This window comes from Panthera pardus, unplaced genomic scaffold (genome assembly GCF_024362965.1).
Source record: "Panthera pardus isolate Hobbes unplaced genomic scaffold, ASM2436296v1 HiC_scaffold_22, whole genome shotgun sequence".
NCBI lineage: Eukaryota > Metazoa > Chordata > Mammalia > Carnivora > Felidae > Panthera > Panthera pardus.
In genome coordinates, this window is record NW_026526788.1 from 32,633,921 (window position 1) to 32,655,869 (window position 21,949).

The 21,949-nt window shown below is 35.1% G+C and overlaps 1 protein-coding gene across 4 annotated transcripts in view; it reads right to left on the bottom strand.

The window, feature by feature from the left end:
• Positions 1-21,949, bottom strand: part of MICU1 (mitochondrial calcium uptake 1) — a 247,095-nt gene that overhangs the window by 108,644 nt on the left and 116,502 nt on the right. For 3 of the 4 annotated variants that reach the window (XM_019444491.2, XM_053888569.1, XM_053888568.1), the window contains one exon: positions 5,947-6,061. The exons of the other annotated variant lie outside the window; for it this stretch is intronic. In XM_019444491.2, the coding sequence (XP_019300036.1) occupies positions 5,947-6,061 (115 nt within the window). The remainder of the gene's footprint in view (positions 1-5,946; positions 6,062-21,949) is intronic. 4 annotated transcript variants of the gene reach the window in all.

Sequence of the window (21,949 nt, forward strand, 5' to 3'; positions counted from 1 at the left end):
AAATTATAAGAAACCAAGCTTGTGTGGAAATAGATTAATTTAAAAACATGTTTTCCTCATTCCATTTGTACTGACTGCAGACTGAAGACAACAGCTACAAGAACTGTTCTCAGTTTGCTAAACTTCCTTTGGAGAAAATTGAAAAATATGTTATATTCTTGTTTTGTTATACCTTGCTTCAGTGCTTATATAGTGTAGATATGTCCATAGTGAATATCATTGCAAATCTATAGTGAATATCATTACAAACCTTTGATCATTGTCATGTAGTTTACAATCTAGATAATAATAAACAAGTAAAAGAAATCAATTATATAGAATGTTAAATATTGGTTAAGTGCCAAGGAGAAAAAATTAAGCAGGTAAGGGGTTTAGGAGGTATGTATGTTTAAGCATGTGTGTATGACAGTGGTTAAAACTTTTAGAGGTGTTTAAAATTTTAGATTGGCTAAACAGGGCCCCCATTATCCAAAGCACATGCAGAGAAGAGGGAGAAATTCATGCCATTGCTTATTATAAGCACAAGATATTGCTGCCAAATTGGTTGTTATTCTGGGTATGTGTCCAAGATATTCTTGTTTAGCTAAAAATCAAACTTCTAAGAAGTTTAATAAACATAAGAAGAAATGACTCTCTTTAATGGGGGAAATTATAATAACATGCTTTTTTAAGAAAAGCAGCTTTCTTTCTTCTTTCTTTCTAATATAGTATCCCAGCTTTATTTTTCATGGTTGCTTTTTTTTTGTTTGTTTAAAGTAGGCTCCACGCCCAGCATGGAGCCCAACGTGGGGCCCAAACTCACGACCCTGAGATTAAGACCTGAGCTGAAATCAAGAGTCAGACGCTTAACCAACTGAGCCACCCAGGTGCCATGCCTATTCTTTTTTTTTTTTTTTTTTTAAAGTAAGTTCTATGCCCAACGTGGGGCTTGAACTCATCACCCTGAGATCAAGAGTCACATACTTCACCAACTGGGCCAGTGAGGCATTCCAGAAAAGCAGCTTTCTCATTTTTATTTTTAGGAGAAGTAACTATAAATCGAGAAGGGAAACAAATGATTTGCTGTATATAGTTGTCAAATTTTATTTTAGACAAAACAGAGTTTTTAAGGTACTTGGGAGGTTCCAAATGACAATCCATTTAGACAGAGTATTCATATTCTTCAAAATGATGGCAATTTCTTGAACACTACTGGGTCTATCAGTTTTGGAAAAAACCCAGACGCTCAGAAATATGACAGTCTTGCATTCTCTGAGTTATGTTGTTTTACATTACTCTGGCTGGTTTTCTGTTGGAAATCTTTAGGACAGCTTTTGTTGTCCACCAGAGTAACAGATTAATGAATATGTTAATGCACTTCCCCTCGTCCCAAACCACTCCTTGGCAAAGCTTTTTGTGTTTAAAAAATTGCATTCTATCTTGTAGGATGATTTGGGAACCATTTAGTGTGCCTAGATTGTTATAAAATCTTGTTAGCCACAGGAAGTTGATCTACTGTGAGTGTCATTTCCTAGCATCCTAGCAGCAAGGAATGGGAAAGAAGTGATCTTAGTGTGATTTCTGTGGCACATTTTCCCCCATGGTTTGTTAGACAAAGTGGACAATGCAACGTGCAATATTCAGATCACAAGAATGCTTGGACTGCCCATTGCCTCTAGGAGACTTTATGACTGACCTTTCCACAGCCAGCCTGAGAGAAAGAAGAGGCACTACGTAAGTTATGGCTTATCACCGCTGAAAATGTGACCACAGAAGTCAAGTCAACCAACAGGAACCTAGATGCTGGATTCAAACCCTGAATCATTTACTTACTCTGGGACTTGGAGCAAATGTTTTGTATGTAACCCTCTGTATGCCTTAATTTCCTCATCTGTAAAGTGAAGACAATAATAGTACAAATATTATAAGGTTGATGTGAGAAAAATGTACGTGTAATTGAAGTACCCAAAGGAGAAGAAAGAGAAGCAAACAGAAAGTATCTCAGGAAATAATGGCTAGTGGCACCTGGGTGCCTCAGTCGGTTAAGCGTCCAACTCAATTTCAGCTGAGGTCATGATCACACAGTTTTGACATCAAGCCCTGTGTCAGGCTCTGTGCTGGGCACGGAGCCTGCTTAACATTCAATCTTTCCCTATCTCTCTGCCCCTCCTCCACTTGCGTTCTTCCGAAAGAAAAGAAGAGGAAAGGAAAGGAAAGGAAAGGAAAGGAAAGGAAAGGAAAGGAAAGGAAAGAAAAGAAAAGAAAAGAAAAGAAAAGAAAAGAAAAGAAAAGAAAAGAAAAAAGAAAAGAAAAGAAGGCTGAATTTTTTCCAAATTGGATGAAAACTAAAAACCTATAGATCCAAAGAGCTCAAAGAATCCCAAGATAAGAAACTTGTAGAACACTAACTACATCAAGGCACACAGTAACACAAAAGGAACAAAAAACCCTGTCCCAAACTAGGGCATCCCCAAATAGGTATGATTCCTCCCTATCTCTGTCCCCCAGGGATCGTGAATACATTTTTGATTGTCACAAGTGGGAGAAGGGAAAGGGTATGCTACTGGCGTCTAGTGGGTAGAAACCAGGAATGTTGCTAAACCTCCTACAATGCACAGGACAGCTCCCACAGCAATAAATTACCCTGCCTCAAACATCAATAGTGCTAAGTTGAGAAAAACTAGAGGCATATAATAATGAAAATACTTAAAACCACTGATAAGGAGAAAATCTTAAAATCATATATATGTTTTAATGCAATACACAGAAAATGTTTTATTGATGAATTGCTAATTGTTAAGTTTAATAAATGCTTTGAGTTCAGAGACAGGAGGGAGAGACCACTTGGAATTTTAGAACTTTTGGGGAACATTTAAGATAGACTTTCTTTCTAAAAGTTGGATCTCACAACTGGGTAAGAGCTGGTTAATTCCCTTATAGGGAAGTGATAATGGAGAAGGCTGAGAGTAGTTCTATGAATACTGGGGCAGACAACCACCAAGCAATACCCTTAGAGCTGTATTTTTTTCTCCAATGGGGTCTCAAGACCTCTGAGAAATCATAAGAATCTATAACAAATTGGAAAATATGTTTTTTTTTTCATTTTGACGCTAATCTAAGAAATTAGTATTTGCATACACTTGGGATCCCCTGGATCACCCTCTTTTTTTTTTAAATTTTTAAAAATTTACATCCAAATTAGTTAGCATACAGTGCAACAATGATTTCAGGAGTAGATTCCTTAATGCCCCTTACCCATTTAGCCCATCCCCCCTCCCACAACCCCTCCAGTAACCCTCTGTTTGTTCTCCATATTTGAGAGTCTCTTATGTTTTGTCCCCCTCCCTGTTTTTATATTATTTTGTTTCCCTTCCCTTACGTTCATCTGTTTTGTCTCTTAAAGTCCTCATATGAGTGAAGTCATATGATATTTGTCTTTCTCTGACTAATTTCGCTTAGCAAATCATATTCTTATTCTATTTTCTCATCCCTGGCAATATAGAAAGTACAGCTGACCCTTGAACAACACAGGCTTGAACTGTGGGCGTCTACTTATGTATGAATTTTTCTAGGCACAGTACAGTATTGTAAATGTACTTTCTCTTCCTTATGATTTTATTAATAACATTTTTTTCCTAGCTTACTTTATTGTAAGAATACAGTATATAATACATATGGCATACAAAACACATGTTAATTGAATTTATGTAGGCTATTAATAGTTATGTTTTGGGGGAGTCAAAAGTTACACCCAGATTTTCGCCTGTGGGGTGGGTGGAGAGTATCAGTGTCGCTAACCCCAGCTTTGTTCAAGGGTCAACTATATGTGACATTGTCATACCAAGCACTTTTTGTAAATCACTCACCATGTTTAAGCTAGGAGGTGAGCGTCAAGAAGTAAAGAGGTGCCTGGACCAGTAGAGCTACATGGAGTGGTTTCCAGAATTTAAGGGTAATGTGACTTTTACCTGCTCTAAAATGGTTGAATTTATTAAAGGAGCTACACAATGTGCTGGGTATTCTGAAGGTTCTGCTCTGTGGTCCTTCTGACCCTCAGAAAGATATGAAGGTAATAGGACTGAGAATTAGATACAAATTAAAATCTCATTTCAGCTCAACAAACATTTGCAGGAACTACTGCCATTGTATACAGTTCATTGTATACTACAGTTCTCCAAGCTGGGTCTCTTCATTTAATGCAGTACTCTTTTCTGCCACATCATGCTGAATGCAAATTCTATACAAAGTCATACACACACACACACACACACACACACAAAGCTTAAAAATCTCTACCAATTCTGCTGTTTTTTTTATGACAATCAGATATGAAATAACATTTAAATCAGATATGAAATAACATTTGTTACAGGATATCAAGAATAAAAACCCAGACAAATTTCATACTTACTAAATACTAGGCAGTGAAGTAGGTACTTTATATTCCTGATCTCATAATCCTCAAATCATGTGGGTTTGTTATTACTTCCACCTTCACTTTGCAAACAAAACAGATGAACAAGTTCATTGACTTTCCCCTAATCACAAAGCTTAGAAGTGTTGGGGCCAGGATTTGAACTGAAGACTATTTTGGAAACTATCCCCTACCAAAATCACAACTAACTTTAACAATACCCAACTTAAGACTGTAAATGTTATTTTATTTAGTTCACTACCTTGGATCTTTGTAACAAATCAATATATATGTGTGTGTGTGTGTGTGTGTGTGTGTGTGTGTGTATCTCCTTTGTTAGCGCACTGGTTTACCACATGAATTTATTCAGACACTTTGGTATCCCAAAGACAACTGTGGTAAGGCATGTTAGTCTATATTTCTTCATTTTTCTGTCAACAGAGGAAAGAAGGGTAAGAGTGGTCAGAGCCATGGCAGGAACTGTGTCTTGTGTATGTCATTTATTAAAAACTATTTTAAAGTTTTATCTTTAGAGATGACTAGCCTAGAGAAAGGAAGAAAGAGGCAGTAATTTTTGTTTGGTATGTCAAACAAATTAGACATCAAATTAGACATTATGTCAAAAGTAATTAGAAACAATTTAGAGAATCATCTCTTTCAAACATACAAATCAGATCTCTTTGGTTCAATTTAGATAGATTTTAATAGGATATACACAGAAAGCTAGAAACATACATTTTTTGTTTTTGTTTTTCTGAACAGTTAAAAAAAACCCACTTAGAGTAGCATACTTATCAACCAAATTGTTTAGCTTTAAAAAATCAGCAATTCATCAGTGCTCTAAATGAGTCAAATTTGAGTTTTTGTCTTAAGAGGTAATCCTTAAGATTCAAAAGTGAATATTCAACACAAGTAGAAAAACCGAGCCAATTTTCTTCTTTAGTGGAGAAATGACAGATTATGTGTTTTTTTAAACATTTATTTACTTATTTTTGAGAGAGAGAGAGAGCGAGCGAGCATGTACACGCAAGTGGAGGAAGAGGAGAGAGGGAGGGAGACAGAGAATCTCAAGCAGAGAATCCCAGGGAGACAGAGAATCCCAACCCCCCGATGTGGGGCTCAAATTCATGAACCATGAAATCATGACTGGAGCCAAAATGAAGAGTCAGACATTCAACCGACTGAGCCACCTGGGTGCCCTGATCAATACGTGTTTTAATGGGGAAGTAGAAACATTAATGAAGGCTACAAGGACCAGGCAATATACAATTTATCTTAAAAGAATACAGGGGTTCAAACACTTAAAGGTAGATTTAACTTCACTGATTTGTCTTTTTCTTTTTTTTTTTTTTAACTTTATCTTGATATTTTATTTGTCTTCCTCTTTCTCAGGTGGTTCTAAATACAAGTTATAGAGAATTTATAACAAATGAAATTGTATGTTAACTTATAATTAACTCTACAAACATGTCTTGTTTCTCCCTCCAATGAACTTTTTTTTTATAGTCCTTTATGCTCCCTATAAACGAATAAAAAGAAAAGTTTATACTTACTGGAAAGAACAGTTGTAAGGAAAATGTAGTCTGAAAAGGATATGAGTCCACATTCTCCAAGGGTATAAAATATACTGCCTTCATCAGCAAATTTTTCTCGTTCCTGGGAAATTTTCTATTATATGCATGGATCCCACCAAAAGATAAAAAGAAGATATAACAGAATGAGAACACAGATAGATAGAGATGAAACACCATTTATCTGACAGTTTTATGCTACTTATCATAAGCATTTCTCTGATGGCCATTCCAAATTAATGGATCCTTTACAGTTTTCAAGATGACTAAACTTATAAGACAAAAGATGATCTTGTTTGTCTCAACACTGGCTTAATAGTAACACTAGAAAATAATTTCAATTTTATGAACTCCTGCCATTTGACATATACAGGCTAACTTCAGGACTGGTTTTGTTTCTTGGTTTTAAAAACAATCCACCTGAATTGCTGAATCACTATATTGTACAACTGAAACTAATATAACACTGTATGTTAACTATACTGGAATTAAAAACTTCAAAAAAATAAAATTAATAAAAATAAAAACAATCTGCCTTTTTCTATAGAGGTATATAAAGTAGAAAAGATACAAAAGAAACAAATAAAATAAAATGAAATCAGTACAATTTGCCCAAAGTCAGCTAACTGACCAAGAAAAACTATACTACCAATGACCAGAAACAAAGAGGTAAGCAACTATTTTCAAGGCCCACACAAACTCTCAGAAAACTAATTTCTGAGAGTTTCTTGGCCCCCCAAGAATCTTAGCTTTGGAATGTAGGACAGTTTGCAGAGGAAACAACAACTCTGAAAGATACTGGCAAATGAGACATGCACACTAAGATTTAGCCATGATTTAATTTAGTTGTATTCATTGTTACCTTGCTGGAGGCTCCTAAGTTTCAGCTAAGTGATGAAATGCTCCTAAAACTTAGATTTTATTCTATGTATTTATTAATTTTATTTAATCTATAAAACTCACAAAGAGTTACTTCTTAGCTTCAGTAATGGCCTGTCTGGCAAGTGGTGACTTCCTGGGTGTTTAAGGAATCCTACCCTGTTTTTTCAATTCGTAGCCAAATGATAAACTTAGTTGTGACATTGAAGATATTTTCAAAACTGAAAAGGATCCACCAAAGAGTTAGACTTGGAACTAATTTCCATAAGTTCTGGACCAACTAAAGATATTCAATGAATTATTCTGGGTACCAAAAAAAGGAAATAGGTTTTAAGAACCCAAACCAACAAAGAGCAATCAAATAATGTCATGCAAACACAAAATAAGCAGCAGCATTGCAAGCACAACCTCAGGAGGAGTATCATGAAAACGAAACCAACAAGCACCACCACACCAGCATCCAGGTACACAACTATCCAATAGGTTACCTCTGTCTAGTGAAGATCCCATCATACACCACAAAGGAAAGAAAACTGGTTAACCAATTGAAAACACAAGTACCAAATGAATCATCATGATCTTCTTTGTAATCCTATCCAAAATAGCCTTTACTGGGTATTTGCTCGTTCATATGAAACAGGAGGCATAAACAGGTAAAAATCCACAGTTGAATGCTGACAAAGCAGTATGAGGTTTTGATGGCACATTCTACTTAGGAAAGGATTTCTTTGACTCATCTCTGGTGGACAGAAAGCCACCTGTTTGGTCCCGTTTGGCAGGATTTAGACATTACTTCTTTGACTCATCTCTGGTGGACAGAAAGCCACCTGTTTGGTCCTGTTTGGCAGGATTTAGACATTACTTCTTTGACTCATCTCTGGTGGACAGGAAGCCACCTGTTTGGTCCTGTTTGGCAGGATTTAGAGATTACTTCTTTGAATGGACAACAAAAATGAGCACATAGTCCAATGTGTTTCAGTTAGGGTTAAATCTCATACCACACTTGATCTTCTACCAACAGACTGAACACAAATTTCAGACAGCTGGATGAGAACTAGAGCAGCAAAGCCTTTCACTGGAGGTTAATATTTTAATTTCTCAAAAAAGGGAAACAAATGGTTACATTTTTTACATTATCTAAGATACTGCAAAAATAAAGTATGTAAGAAAAAATACACAAAATGAGAATAGGCTCCCAAAGGCATAACATTACTAACTAAACAATAAAAATGTATAAAAGCTGAATACTTTGTGTTAATTATGCAATCATCTTTAAAACAATTTTTTAATGTTTATTTATTTTTGAGAGAGAGACAGACAGAGCACGACCAGGGGCCAGGCAGAGAGAGAAGGAGACACAGAATCCGAAGCAGGCTCCAGGCTCCGAGGTGTCAGCAAAGAGCTGGACATGGGGCTTGAACTCAGGCTATGTGATCATGACCTGAGCTGAAGTCGGACGCTTGATCGACTGAGGCACCCAGGTGCCCCTAATTATGTAATGATCTTACAGAGAGATTGCTGTAAGCCAATAAAATAAATAATATATTGGGATCCAGAAGATGAGAAACAGACAAACATGTAAGGAAAGAGTGAAAAGAAGCACTTAAGACAAAGAAGCATGGCTAACATTATTTTTCTAACAATCACCTGGACTATGCTGCTGCTTGGAAGATATCAAAAGACAAATCTAATTCTGTTGGTAACTTTTAATTTTGATATAATTGCAAACTCAGAATAGTGGAAAGAGCAATATAAGACACTTTCATACACATTTTACCCAGATTCACCAATGGCTTACATATTACCCTAGTTGCTTTATCATTTTATATATACATATATTCTTTTGTACCTCTGAAAGTTCAACACACACGCCCTTTTTCATTTAAATACTTCAATATATACTTCCTATGAACAAAGACACATTCTCTTATATACCATAGCATAAATTTACTGAAACCAAGATATTTAATACTGATACATACTATTATCTAATCCAGTCTATTTTTAAATTCAGTTAACAATTCCAATAATTTCCTTTATAACTATTTTCTCCCCAGCCCAGGATATAATCCACCATCATAAACAGCATTAGTTGTCATGTCTCTTTAATTTCCATTAATTCAAAACAGGTTTTTTTGTCCTTTATTTTTTCCTTTGGAGGTTTGTTACTACCTTTGTGGTAAAATTTATGTAACAGAAATTCACCATTTTAACCATAGAATATGTGGGCCTTTGAATTTCGCTCCTTTCACATGTTTTCTCAGTTCATCCATGTTGTGGCATCAATTTCTTTTAATCACCAATGAATATTCCATTGTATACATACCACGATTTGTTTATCCATTCATCCATTAAGGGATAGTTTGGCTGTCACCACTTTTTGGCGATTGTGAATAGTGCTACTATGAACATTCATGTACAAGTATTTGTTTGACTATCTGCTTTCAATTTTTTTGGGTATGTACCTAGGAGTGGAATTTCTGGGTCATATCATAACTCTGTGTTTAAGTTTTTGAGAAAGGGCCAAAGTGTTTTCCACAGTGGCTGTACCATTTTACGTTACTACTAGCAATGTACAAGGATTCCAATTTTTCTATACCCTCATCAACACTTATTTTCCTTTATTGAGCATCTTTCATGTGTTCGTTGGCCATTTACACACCTTCTTTGGAGAAATGTCTTCAAATCCTTTGCCTTTTTTTAGAATTGGGTTATCTGTCTTTTTGCTATTGAGTTGTCAGAGTTCTTTGTATATTATGTATATAAAACCCATAGCAGTTACGATTTGCAAATGTTTTCTCCACTCTGTCCATTGCCTTTCTACTGTACCTTGATAATGTCCTTTGATGTACAAAAGGTTTAAATATTGATGAAGTTCAATTTGTCTACTTTTTCTTGTTGCTTGTGATTTTGATGTCATATCTAAGACTCCACTACCAAAGCCAGGGGTGTGAAGATTTACCCCTATGTATCTTCTAATAGCTGGGTAGTTTTAGCTTTTACATTTAGGTTATTGATCCGCTCTGAGTTAATTTTTGTATGTAATGTGAGGTAGGGATCCAACTTCATTCTTTTGCATGTGGATATCCAGTTGACCCCACACTATTTGTTGAAGAGACTTCTTTCACCACAGAATGGTCTTGGCACCTTGTTGAAAACAAATCGACTATGAATGTGTAGGTTTATTTCTGGGCTCTCAATTTCATTCCATTGATATATATATGTCTATCTTACACCAGGACCACACTGTTTATGTTTTATAATTTTTTTTAATTGTGGTAAAATTCACCTGACATAAAATTTACCACTGTTAACACTTTAAAGTGTAATTCAGTGGCAGTAAGTTCATTCACAATGTTATGAAACCATCACCACTATCTAATTCCAGAACTTTTTCATCACCCCATTTGGAAACCCCTTCCCCATTAAACAGTCACAGCCCCCTGCCCCCTTCTTCTAGCCTCTAATCCAATTTCTGTCTCTATGGAGTCCCTGGTTATTTTCTATAAAAGGAACCAAGCATAGTTATCTTCTTAGTGGCTACCTGCAGGTTACGATGAACATCTTAAATTTACAGCAATCTAGTTTGAATTAATACCAACCTAGCTTCAATAGTATTAAAAAAACCCCTCTGCTCCTGGAGAGGTCATTTTCACAAATTACATCTTTATACAGTGTGCCCATTAACACAGATTTATAATTATTATTTTATGCATCTGTCTTTTAAATCACAAAGGAAAAGAAGGGAGTTAAAAACCAAAAATGGCAGTAACATTGGCTTTTATTTACCTGTGTTGTCACCTTAACTGATGTCATTTGTTCATATAGCTTCAAGTTAGTATCTAGTGCCCTTTTATTTCAGCCTTAAGCATTTTCTTTTTTAATATGGTAGATCTACTGGCAACAAACTCCCTGCTTTCACGATTCTTCATTTTAGTTTTCAAGTTTGATTATAATGTCTCAGTGTAGGTATCTGTGAATTTATCCTAAAGTAGAGTCACATATTTCAATAAATTTGGAAGGCTCTCAGCAATTGTTTCTTCAAATATTGCTCTCTTCTCTTTCTCCTTGCCTTCTGGGATTCCTAGTAGACATATGTTGGTATACTTAATGATGTCACAAAAGTATCTTAAACTCTGTTAATTTCTCTTCATTCTTTTTTTATTTCTCAGACTGGATAATATCAACTGACCTATCTTCAAGTTCATGGATTCTTTTTTTCCTGCCTGTTCAAATCTGCCATTAGACCCTTTTAATGAAATTCTTTCAGTTATTGTACTTTTCAGTTTTCAGAATTTAAAAAAAATTTCTTTTGTTGATATTCTCTATTAGTTCATACATCACTCTCCTTGTTTCCTTTAAGTTCTTTGCCTATGGTTTCCTTTAGGTTTTTAAGTATATTAAGCCAATTGATTTAAAGTTTGTAGTAAGCTTTCTCAAGGATAGTTCCTATTTTTTTTCCTGTGAAATTGGCCATACTTTATTCTTTGAAAGCATAATTTGTTGTTGAAAACTGGACATTTTGTACATTATAATGTGGTAACTCTGGGAACCCGAGCCTCCCTCCTCAGGGTTTGTTGCTGCTGCTTGTGTGGGTTGTAGTTACTTCTTTAGTGACTTTTCTAAATTCTTTTCATAAATACTGAATGCTTTGTCAAGCATGGTCACTCAAGTCTCTGTTCCATTACCTTAGAGGTCAGGTGGTGATCTGACAGAGATTTCCTTAAATTCCTGGAATCAAATATGTATGTGTGGGAATACTCTCCATGTCTTTACAGATTGGCTTTGTGTTGGGCCTTCTTTCAATGCTTAGCCACTGTTTAAAAAATCTGCCTTTGCCTTCACTTCTTGCTTGCATGGAAGATAAAAGGCAGCCAGAGGTGAAAGCTTAGGGTCTGCTAAGGTTTCTTATAAGTATTCATTCAGTTCCGGGCATGCATAGGCCTTCCAGATTCCTCAGTATATGGTGGAGCACTTCAAAGTCCTTGTTCTCTATCTCCAGCTGCCTCTTCATTTCCCAGGCTCTTTGGTTTGTCTGCTGCTTTTCTTGGCCCACTGTGGCTAGTATATTTATTACCTTTAAGTGCTTTTGAAAAATGCCACTTGGGAAGCCACCCCATCCCTAAGAGTTCCAATAAAGGCAAAACAAAGGCAAGCCTGCAAGTAGAGATGCCTCATTGACCAGAGAGGTCACTGCCCACATCTATATTCTCCAAGGACAAGGTCTGCACTGCTTGCTCTGGCACAAGCAGTGTGCTGAGGGCCACAATCTTTATGGCTGCCATTGTGCTGTGGAGTGGGGAAGTGGTTATCAAGTAAGTACGCCACAACTTTATCTTATCAAATTTCAGCATCTTCTTCTTTCAACATTCCCCTGGTTGTTTAAAGTCTGATTCGATTCCAGAGATCTGAAAAAGTTGACTGACAGTTTTTGCCAGCTTACTGACTGTCTTAGTGGAGAGATGCAGTTTTGGAGTTACCTACTCCGCCATTTTTAAAAATCTCTTTACACTTTTTAACCCTAAAAGATTTGAAAAGTGAATTATATTGAAGAATATCCCTCACTTTAAATTAGGCTGATGCTTCCTCATGATTACATATCTGTCTGTTACAAACTATGAATTCATATTGGTATTTCTAATTCCATTCTAATACCATGGGAAACAAGGTAGTCTTACCCCTTACACACTTGTTATCCCTTCTCCAACAGGGAGAAGTCTGGTTCGCATTATCCTCAATATATTTACTCATTTGCTCAATGAGAGTATATAGAGATTATATTAGAATATACAGAGAGCAGTTTCACAATTGCTAATCATGTCTGCAAAAAACTTATTATCTAGAGTTCAATATTTGTTACAGTTTTAAGTAAAATCTACTTTGTAAAATGCATAAATCTAATGTACAAAACAATGAATTTTATAAAGAAATAAGTAAATATTTGGAGTAACCCACATCCCCATCAAGATACAGAACATTTCACTGGAAACATTTCCATTGTTTCCTTTATGCTCCTCCACAGTTAACTCCCACCATGTTTTTATACCATTGATTGTTTTGCCTCTTCTAGAAGTTCCTATAAACAGTATCACCAGGATATACTCTTTGGTATACAGTTTCTTTAGCTCAGCCTAATGTTGAGAATCATCCATACTGTATTTTTCAATAGTTTGTTTTTAATGTAGAGAAGTATATTACTCATCAATAAAATAAAAATGAAACAAAAATTTGTATTATAACTTGTTTTATATATAATCATAATGCACACATAATAACGTGATTTATTTATTCCTTTACAGATAAACATTTAGGCTCTTTTCAGTTGTTGGCTATTTAGACTTTCCTAAAAGTTATTTATTTAAAAAAATTTTAATGTTTACTTTTGAGAGAGAGAGAGAGAGACAGACAGACAGACAGACACCATGAGCAGAGAGGGAGATACAGAATCCGAAGCAGGCTCCAGTCTCTGAGCTGTCAGCACAGAGCCTGACACAGGGCTCGAACTCAGACTGTGAGATCATGACCTGAGCTGAAGTTAGATGCTTACCGACTAAGCCACTCAGGTGCCCCATTCCTCAAAGTTACTGTACCTTTTTTACTCACACCATCAATGTATGAGAGTTCCAGTCACTCCATATCACTGCCAACATTTGTGTTGTCAGTCTTTTTAATTTTAGCCATTTGAGTGGGTAGGTAGTGATATTTCTTTGTCGTTTTATTGTGCATTTCCTTGCTGACCAATGTTGTTGAGCACTATTTATTGGAAATTATATATTTTCTTTGTGAAAATAACCAAGTCTTTTGGCCATTTTTTTTTTTTTTTAAATCACTGATCATTCTACATTCTGGATATGAGACTCCTTTCAAGGAGTCTGGGTAGCCAGACTCCAAGATGATCCTAGGGATTCTTGCCTGCTGTTATTCATATCCTTATGTTGACCTAGTCTCCTTCACAATGAATCAGGGTTGGTCTGTGTGACCAACAGACGACAGCTTAAGTGATAGTGTGTGACCTCTGAGGCTAGGTCATAAAAGGCATAAAAGGCATGCTGCTCTGTTGGAGGGAAGCCAGCTGTCATTTGAACAGAACACTGAGGCAGGACAGTAGAGAGTCTACAGGGAGAGGACCTGAGGCTTCTCAACAAGTCAGTACCAGATATTTTAGTGAGCCACCTTAGAAATGAATCTTCCATCCTCAGTCAAGCTAGATGGTTAAGGCTTTAGCCAACCTCTGACTTAAACCTCATGAAAAAGCCTGAGCCAGAACCATCTAGCCAAATTGCTCCCAAATTCCTTATTTATAGAAAGCATAAGTGACAAGAAATTATTATTGTTTTAAGCCTCCAAGCTTTGGAGTTTTTACTCAGCAACAGATAACAAATATAGTCAAATACATATATTAAAATTATTTTCTGTTAGTTTATGACTTATAATTCTCTTTTAACAATCAAAAGTTTTAAATTTTCATGAAGTCTCATTGATTTTTTTCCTTTATGGTTATTGCTTTCTATATGCTAATAAATTTTTGCCTCTCTTTAGTACATAAAAATATTCTCATTTTCTTTTAGAAGCCTTAAAGATATAGATTTTACATTTAGGTCTATGATCCATTCCAAGTAAACTGTGAGTATAGTGAGGAAAGGGGTAAGGTATATTTTTTATTTTTTTAAAATACGGATATATAGTTGTTTGTAAATCATTTGTTAAAACACCTTCCATTCCCCCATTTAATTATTTTGGCATCTTTACCATATAAATTAATTTACCATATAAGTGGGGCTACTTTTTCCATGCTTTTTTCTGATTTGAGTAGCCCATTTTCTTTTGAAGGTCTTTTGATTATTAACAAAGTGTATGACTGTTTGCCAAAGTATAAATAAACATGAAATTATCTGAATGGTTAAAAAGGTAGCTTAAGCCTCTGCATGAGACGTATTTAAGGTCAGGTTTAGGCTTAGCCACCTCCACTATTAGACGATTATAAGTGTACAGAGATAATATAGATGTCACCAAACAGACCTTCAGTTGTATACTGATTGAGAATTGCTACTGGAACATATCTCCATAAGGGATATATAATAACACCTTGCAATGCTGATTTAGTTAGTGTGATTTTTCTCTAGGAAGGTACCTCTTCCTCTACTGCTTTAGACAGAATATGTCCATGTTTGCAACTCTCAGTCCCATTGAAGGAGAAAATATTTCTGTTTGTGTAGCTACATGTGAGATCTCTGCTGAACTCAGCAGAGTGGTAGGAAGGAGAGGCCAAAAGGCCAATGTGCTCCATATAAGAAAAAGTTGAAAATATCTGAATGAATAGATATAGAACGAAAAAGGATCCTAGGGGCACCTGGGTGGCTCACTTGGTTAAGTGTCCAACTCTTAATTTTGGGCTCAGGTCATGATCTCATGGTTTGTGAGATCGAGCCTGGCATCAGGCTCTGCACTGACAGTGTGGAGCCTGCTTGGGATTCTGTCTCTCCTCTCTCTGACTCACCCCACCCCCCTTGTGCTCATGCTTTCTCTCAAACAAATAAAGTAAAAAAACAAACAAACAAAAAACAAAAACAAAAACAAACCTAAAAGAAACTAAAAAAAAAAAAAAAAAAGGATCCTAGAAAGGTGAACAAAAAAAAAAAGCGGGGGGGAGGGGACATGACAGAGGGATAGAAAGTATCAAAGTCAGGAAGAACAGAGGAAAGAGATAGCATGTATGCACATGTATGTGCATATGTTTAAGAGAAAGAACAAAGAATGTGTGTGTTTTGCAGTAGCTCCTTAAAAATGAGAAAGATGTTTAAAGAAGACTTTTAAATTAGCCATGCTTTTCAGTATGCTCTGTGCAACATAATCTTCTAATTCTTTATTAAAGCATTGTTCTTCCGTGCTTCTGGAGTCATGGCAGGGGTAGAAGGAAAGGGTGGGGGGGGGGGGAAGTTACATGCATGTTTTCTAAAGCACCCACTTGTCAGAGAGTGGTTCAGGGGCATTTAAGATTAAGCACCTACTTATTAACTCTAAGAATTTAAAAGTGGGATGAATATCCAAAACTCCAAAGATGCTTCTTATAAAATCCATGACATTTATTAGTCAAAAACACCCAAACTGCCATAAAACTATCAAATTTGATCCCTCAAATTATTTAAAGCTAGGAGGAGAATCAAATAAATACATCAAAATTTGGGAAGAAATGAGAGTTACTAGAGAACCAATTTTTAGGCTATTTGGCATTGTATGACTGCTTCTTAGCTGGTATTTATAAATCAAAGGTCTGATTCTATTATAAATGATATCCTCAAACCACCTAGCCATGGCACATAGGGAATCTGTGAAAATATAGATATTTGAGTTTGATATTGAATAAATTTTTAAAAGTCACAAAGTATGTTGAAAATGGAAAGAAAGAAAGAAAGAAAGAAAGAAAGAAAGAAAGAAAGAAAGAAAGAAAGAAAGAAAGAAAAATGTAAACTCTAGATTCAAGGAAGGAAAGTGGAGGGAAGGTTTTTGGGTATTTTTTCTTACTCCAAAAGTCTTATCAATTGTTTAATTCTGCAAACTGAGAATGTCAAGTACAATGTTTCTTCACTTTTGAATAATGTTTAATCTTTGACTACATTTTAAGTTATTTTTTTTCCCTAGGCAAATACCATTTATATACTTTAGGGATGATATGGAGACATGTCCAAGGAAAACATAATCTTCCTTAACAGATTGGTAATAATCTCTCTCACTACCTTTCTCTCACTACCTCAGAGGTGGTTATTTATATTGTTTGTTACTAATGAACATTTATACTAATACGTGTATGTAATTCAATGTAAGTCATAAATTCAATATAAATAAACATCAAACTAAAAGGAAGACATTTCTGTATATAAAAGTCAAATGAAGTAGAATATATTCCAAATCTATTGTAAGGCCATATAATGTGAGATTAAGTAATGCATGAAGATATAAGTTTAGCAAAAAAAGTTTATAGTAAGGGTCTAAGGAAAATTTGTTTCATCTTAAAGTTCCTGAGGGAAGATTCTAGCAATACACTTCAGTATATATGCTGAAAATTAACAGAACTGGGTATTTTAAAAAGACATCATAATTGAAGATACCCTCCAGAGCATTATACTATTTTATTATTGTTATTTTTTAATTAAAGTATAGTTGACATACAGTGTTATATTACTGCCAGGTGGACAACACAGTGATTCAACAATTCTATATATGCTATTCAATGCATCTTTTTTAAAAAGTTTATTTGAGAGAAGGAAGAGAGAGACAGAGAGAGAGAGAGAGAGAGAGAGAGAGAGAGAGAGAGACTGTGCGCACATGGGAGGGGCAGAGAGAGAGGGAGAAAGAGAGAATCCCAAGCAGGCTCTGTATTGTCAGTGTGGAGCCCGACTTGGGGCTTGAACTCCTGAACCGTGAGATCATGACCTGAGTCAAGACCAAGAGTCAGAAGCTTAACTGACTGAGCCACCAGGCACCCTGCTATTTAATGCATCTTATAAGTTACATATCAAACTTTATTCAATCACTTGAATCTCTGAAAATAAGGCTGTGAAAGCAAAAATGCAGGTCAACCAATCAGAATAGCACTTCTACCGAATTTACTGACAAATATTACTTCCTTTTAAAGAACAAAATTACGCAAAATATTTCAAAGCAATGCACTCGCTGACTTAAAGAGGGGAAGTTTAACTGTTTTACTATTCATTTACATGACTTAGCCTAAGACCTTATGTTTCAAAATTGAAATCACAACTACAGACTCACTACTGTAAAACAAATTACGGAACTCAAGTGAAAACAAATAAATAAATAATCTCATAAGGATCCTGGTATTGACCTCAACTGCATCATATCCTGAATCTTTTTATTTTTTAAGTAAGCAGAGACACTTAATTAGAAATTTATAGCATCATAGTGTGTAACTCAAACTCGCTAAGACTCACTGTGCTCAGTGAATCCTAATTTTAATAGGGTTGATCAAAATAGAGGCAATAATTTTGCCTTTAAGGACTCAATTGGATGAAGCCAAAAAGAAAAATCATATCTAGCAGTTTAATCTCATTATTTATTCTAGTTAAAACCCATTTCTCAATATCTATAGTTTGAAATAAATTTTCTATCAAATAGTAGTTGATAGACATGCCAGCAAAATAGATGCCAATATGTCATCTAGAAGCTCAAAACATCTCTGGTTTATAGAAAAATCTGGTAAAGAACACAACACTGCTATTTAAATTAAGATGTCATCCTTTATGAGACTGAGATAATTGGCTTTAATATTAACATTTCTCTAGATGACTGATATATATTTCAAAGTCTAGCTAAATCCCTCAAGAAACATTTGAGATTGTACTTCAAAAACCAATTGATGATAATAATATGATTCTTCCAGAAAAAGCAATTTTAGCCCAGCATTTCCAAATGATAAACAGTATTTCTACCTAAGGTTGGGGTTGGGTCAAGGAGGGGAAGAGTGTTAGAAATAGAAAATTCAGCAAATTTCCCATGCAATTAATGTTCATACTTAATTATTTAGTTGGTGCATAGATGCCAAAGCCTTGGTAGATACCAATCTTAAACAATCACACTATTCCCAATCAAACAGAAAATGTTGCACAGTTAAAATATGTATTCTTCTTCCCCCGTCCGACACCTGAACTTGCAGAAAACTTGAATTTGAGGTTATGTCAGATAAAATTAAATCGAGATGTTTCTAATTTAGAGTAGTTTAGGAGTTCCTCTCCTGACTCAGAGTTTCCAATCTTTTCAAAGGTAATATTGCATTTGAGGCAAGCAAACATAAATGACTGTGCAACAGACTGTGGAAGGTGAGTGCTTAAGATACTGTAAAACTTCATTCTGCCAGAAAGCCATTCTCTTTTCAGTCCCAATTCTAACCACGTTAGCTCTGAGGACACCTCCAAACACTTATCATGCACATGTTTTCCTATTTCATTAATTAGATGGCTATAGAGAATATGCATACAAATGAAGATGCTTACCAAAAAAAATGTGGGAGAAGATTTGATCAAATAATGATAAAAATTTGGAAGTCTATTGGAGTAACGTTCACTTCAAGGAAATGATACAACTCCACTGAGTGGTTTGTTTCCGTTCTCAGTATCTGATGAAGTATTATCAATACCCTCAAAGGGGAAAACTGTCAACTCTATTATTTTCTACCACATATGCCTGCATACTTGCTTCAAAACAGCTCTGGATGGGAGAATCTATGTTTTACCATTATTGGTTATTTGCTACCTAAATCTAAGAATTCAATTTTGGACTTTGGCCACTCAAATCAATCAGTGCTGAAAAGAAGTGCCATCAGCTCAGCAGTAGTCTTGTTTTCAGTCATATGGGTTATAAAAAGCTTTCCTATTAATTCATGGAAAAGCAACCTCACAAACAAATTTTGAAAAACAAGTCAATATAGCATTTCACCTTCTCTCATTTGGAAAAAAAATTATTAAATGAAAAAAATCGCATCATAGAAACTAAGTTTCACTCTGAGGATCACCAACCATCCTACACTGTTCTAGTAACTGCCATCTCCCAGGAAGCCCTTTAGATGAAGAATTTTTAAATCATTTTAAAATTCAAACACTTATAGGTATCCCTTAAACACCACTAACCATTAAAGACATATCAAGAATTTAAAAAATAGTTCACGTGTTTCATGCCAGGCACTGTGCTAACTACTTGAATTACATACACCTCTGTAAGTCCTCACTGCAATCCTTGGAGGTAGGTAATACTACTATCTGCACTTTACAGATGAGAAAACTGAAGTTCAGAGAAGTTAAATAAGTAGCCCACGGTGACAACGCTGTGAAGTAGCAGGACAGGTCCTAGTTTGACTCCAGAACCATTATTATGTTATATTGTTTCAAATGCACAAAAACTGTTTGCAATTTCTAAAACTGTTAATGGGGACTGGGTATTTTCAGAGCAAAAATAACAGTTCATTATTGTAAAATATTAATCCTGGGGCTTAGCATATATCAGCTCATTTATCTTGAGAAGGAAAGTCTAGTTAATGATGTAGGTGCACAGCGTATTTTTATGCTATGACTTGTTCAAAAGCATATTTTAATCATTTTGAAAATGAGTATCACTTCAAGAATGTAATGGTTGTGTTCTTAATTAATAGATGTTAGACTAATCTGTCATTGGAAAAACTTTTCAAGTTTGGAGCTTTAAAAAATGCATGTTCAGGCTAAGTTGAGAACCCACTTTTATCAGAATAGGAGAAATAAAATGCTTTGAGTAGTTTTCACAGAACTTTGTATAATCTCAAAGCACGTTAATGTGCTAAAATAATAAGAAAAAGGAAGTTAGTCTGGATCCGAGTCCTCTCCTGTCAAAGTGAATTTCAAATCTTCTTTCATGATGGAAAAGTTCAATATGAACGTGTTGGAAATGTAATGGTTTGTCAGTCACGTTTATGCTTTCAAATCAACAATGATAAATCAAAGGGGCTCAGTTGATCTCAAGTTCAAACAAAAGAGAATCTAAAATAAAAATGTATTTAAAGACATATTTAATAGACGTCTGAATATTTGGGGTAACTAAGTAAACTACACTCTCCTTGGGAGAACTTAATGATTACATTATCATTTCTTCTTTCAACCTGAATAATCAAACACATGAGTTAAATCAACGTACTTTAGTAGTGGTGGAACTTAGAGACTGGAAAGAGACATTATGGATACTCCTCACAGCAATGTAATTCAGTATTTGACACCATTCATAAGCTGCATCTGAAGAATAGCTCTATGCTACTACAAAAACAAAATGATTCCAGCCTTTTCACAGGCAATAGGAACTTAGCATGCAATGGACAAAATCCTGGTTAAGGAAGCAAGCAAGAAAGCCCTCGTCTATTAAGTAGCTGCTCATTGACCTTTGGAAGCTTAAAGGATTTATACTAGTGTCACCAACATGAGTGATATTTACCTATTCTAGGGAAAAAAAAAAAGTTTATTATTTTCAATACAAAAAGCTTATTAACAAGATATCCTTAATAATAGAGTAAAACTTGCTCTTGACTCCTTACTCAACAAGGATATCACCCTTGATAGTCAAAGTTTAAAGAAAACTGGTGCTCTTTTGTCAATTATGGTGGTTGACTACCCAATGCCGAATATTCCAGAGACTTCCAAGCACTTCACCAATTCCTACCTACCTCTTTTCACTTCTCCTCATTCTTTAGTAGGGACACCTATGTGAGGCAACTCATTTTAAATTTTCAAGTGTAAACCATACAATTATCATAGGAAAGGAAGAGTTTTTAGATTCCTCCTACAAATTGTTCTGCTATAATTACAGAAGTGGAAGCAGTTTACCTCAATCACAGGTGTTAAGCATCACATCTGATTTATGCTCCTTAGTACTACGCATACTAAGTTGTGCCATGGCTATTCTAAAATAGAATTTCCAGCATTAGAAACATCGATACTGAGACTATCAATAAATTCTTCTGTCACAATTATTTAAATATTTGTTGGTTTGTTTCAGAATGCAGTGAGAGGCAGAAGATAATTGACTATACCAGGAACAGGGTCATTGGTCTGGGGTTTGGTAAGTAGACTTCTAAAAATATATCCCATTTTAAAAACGAAGAAGCCCAGGAAAAATGTTATATAAAAATTAAGAGCACACTGTGATCTCATTAATTATATCATTAATTATTTTAAAACAAAAAAGACATTCTAATACGATTTAGTTTATATTTCTCTAAAGAAACCCAAGAGTAATGTCTTTTAAAAAATAAATGCATTTTAATAACTCATAAACTACAACTAAAGAGTCTGAGTCTTCAAAGATCAAAAAATGTACTTCTTAGGCTAGTCCTTGAAATTCTCCTTTGCCAGATGACAATCTATATATTCTCTTTCATGATCTTCCTCGTGTATTGGCTTCCTTTTCAAGTTAAAGTTGTTGGTTAGTTCAAAAAAACAAAATAACGAAGTCCTAAAATGTTCCTTTTGTTTCCTGTTAAGCCATTTAGTTGAGCAAAGTGCAACTAAGCAACTGCTTACCTGTATTTATCAGGCAAGAAATTTCAAGAAGCAAAAAACATTAATTTTTCACTTGA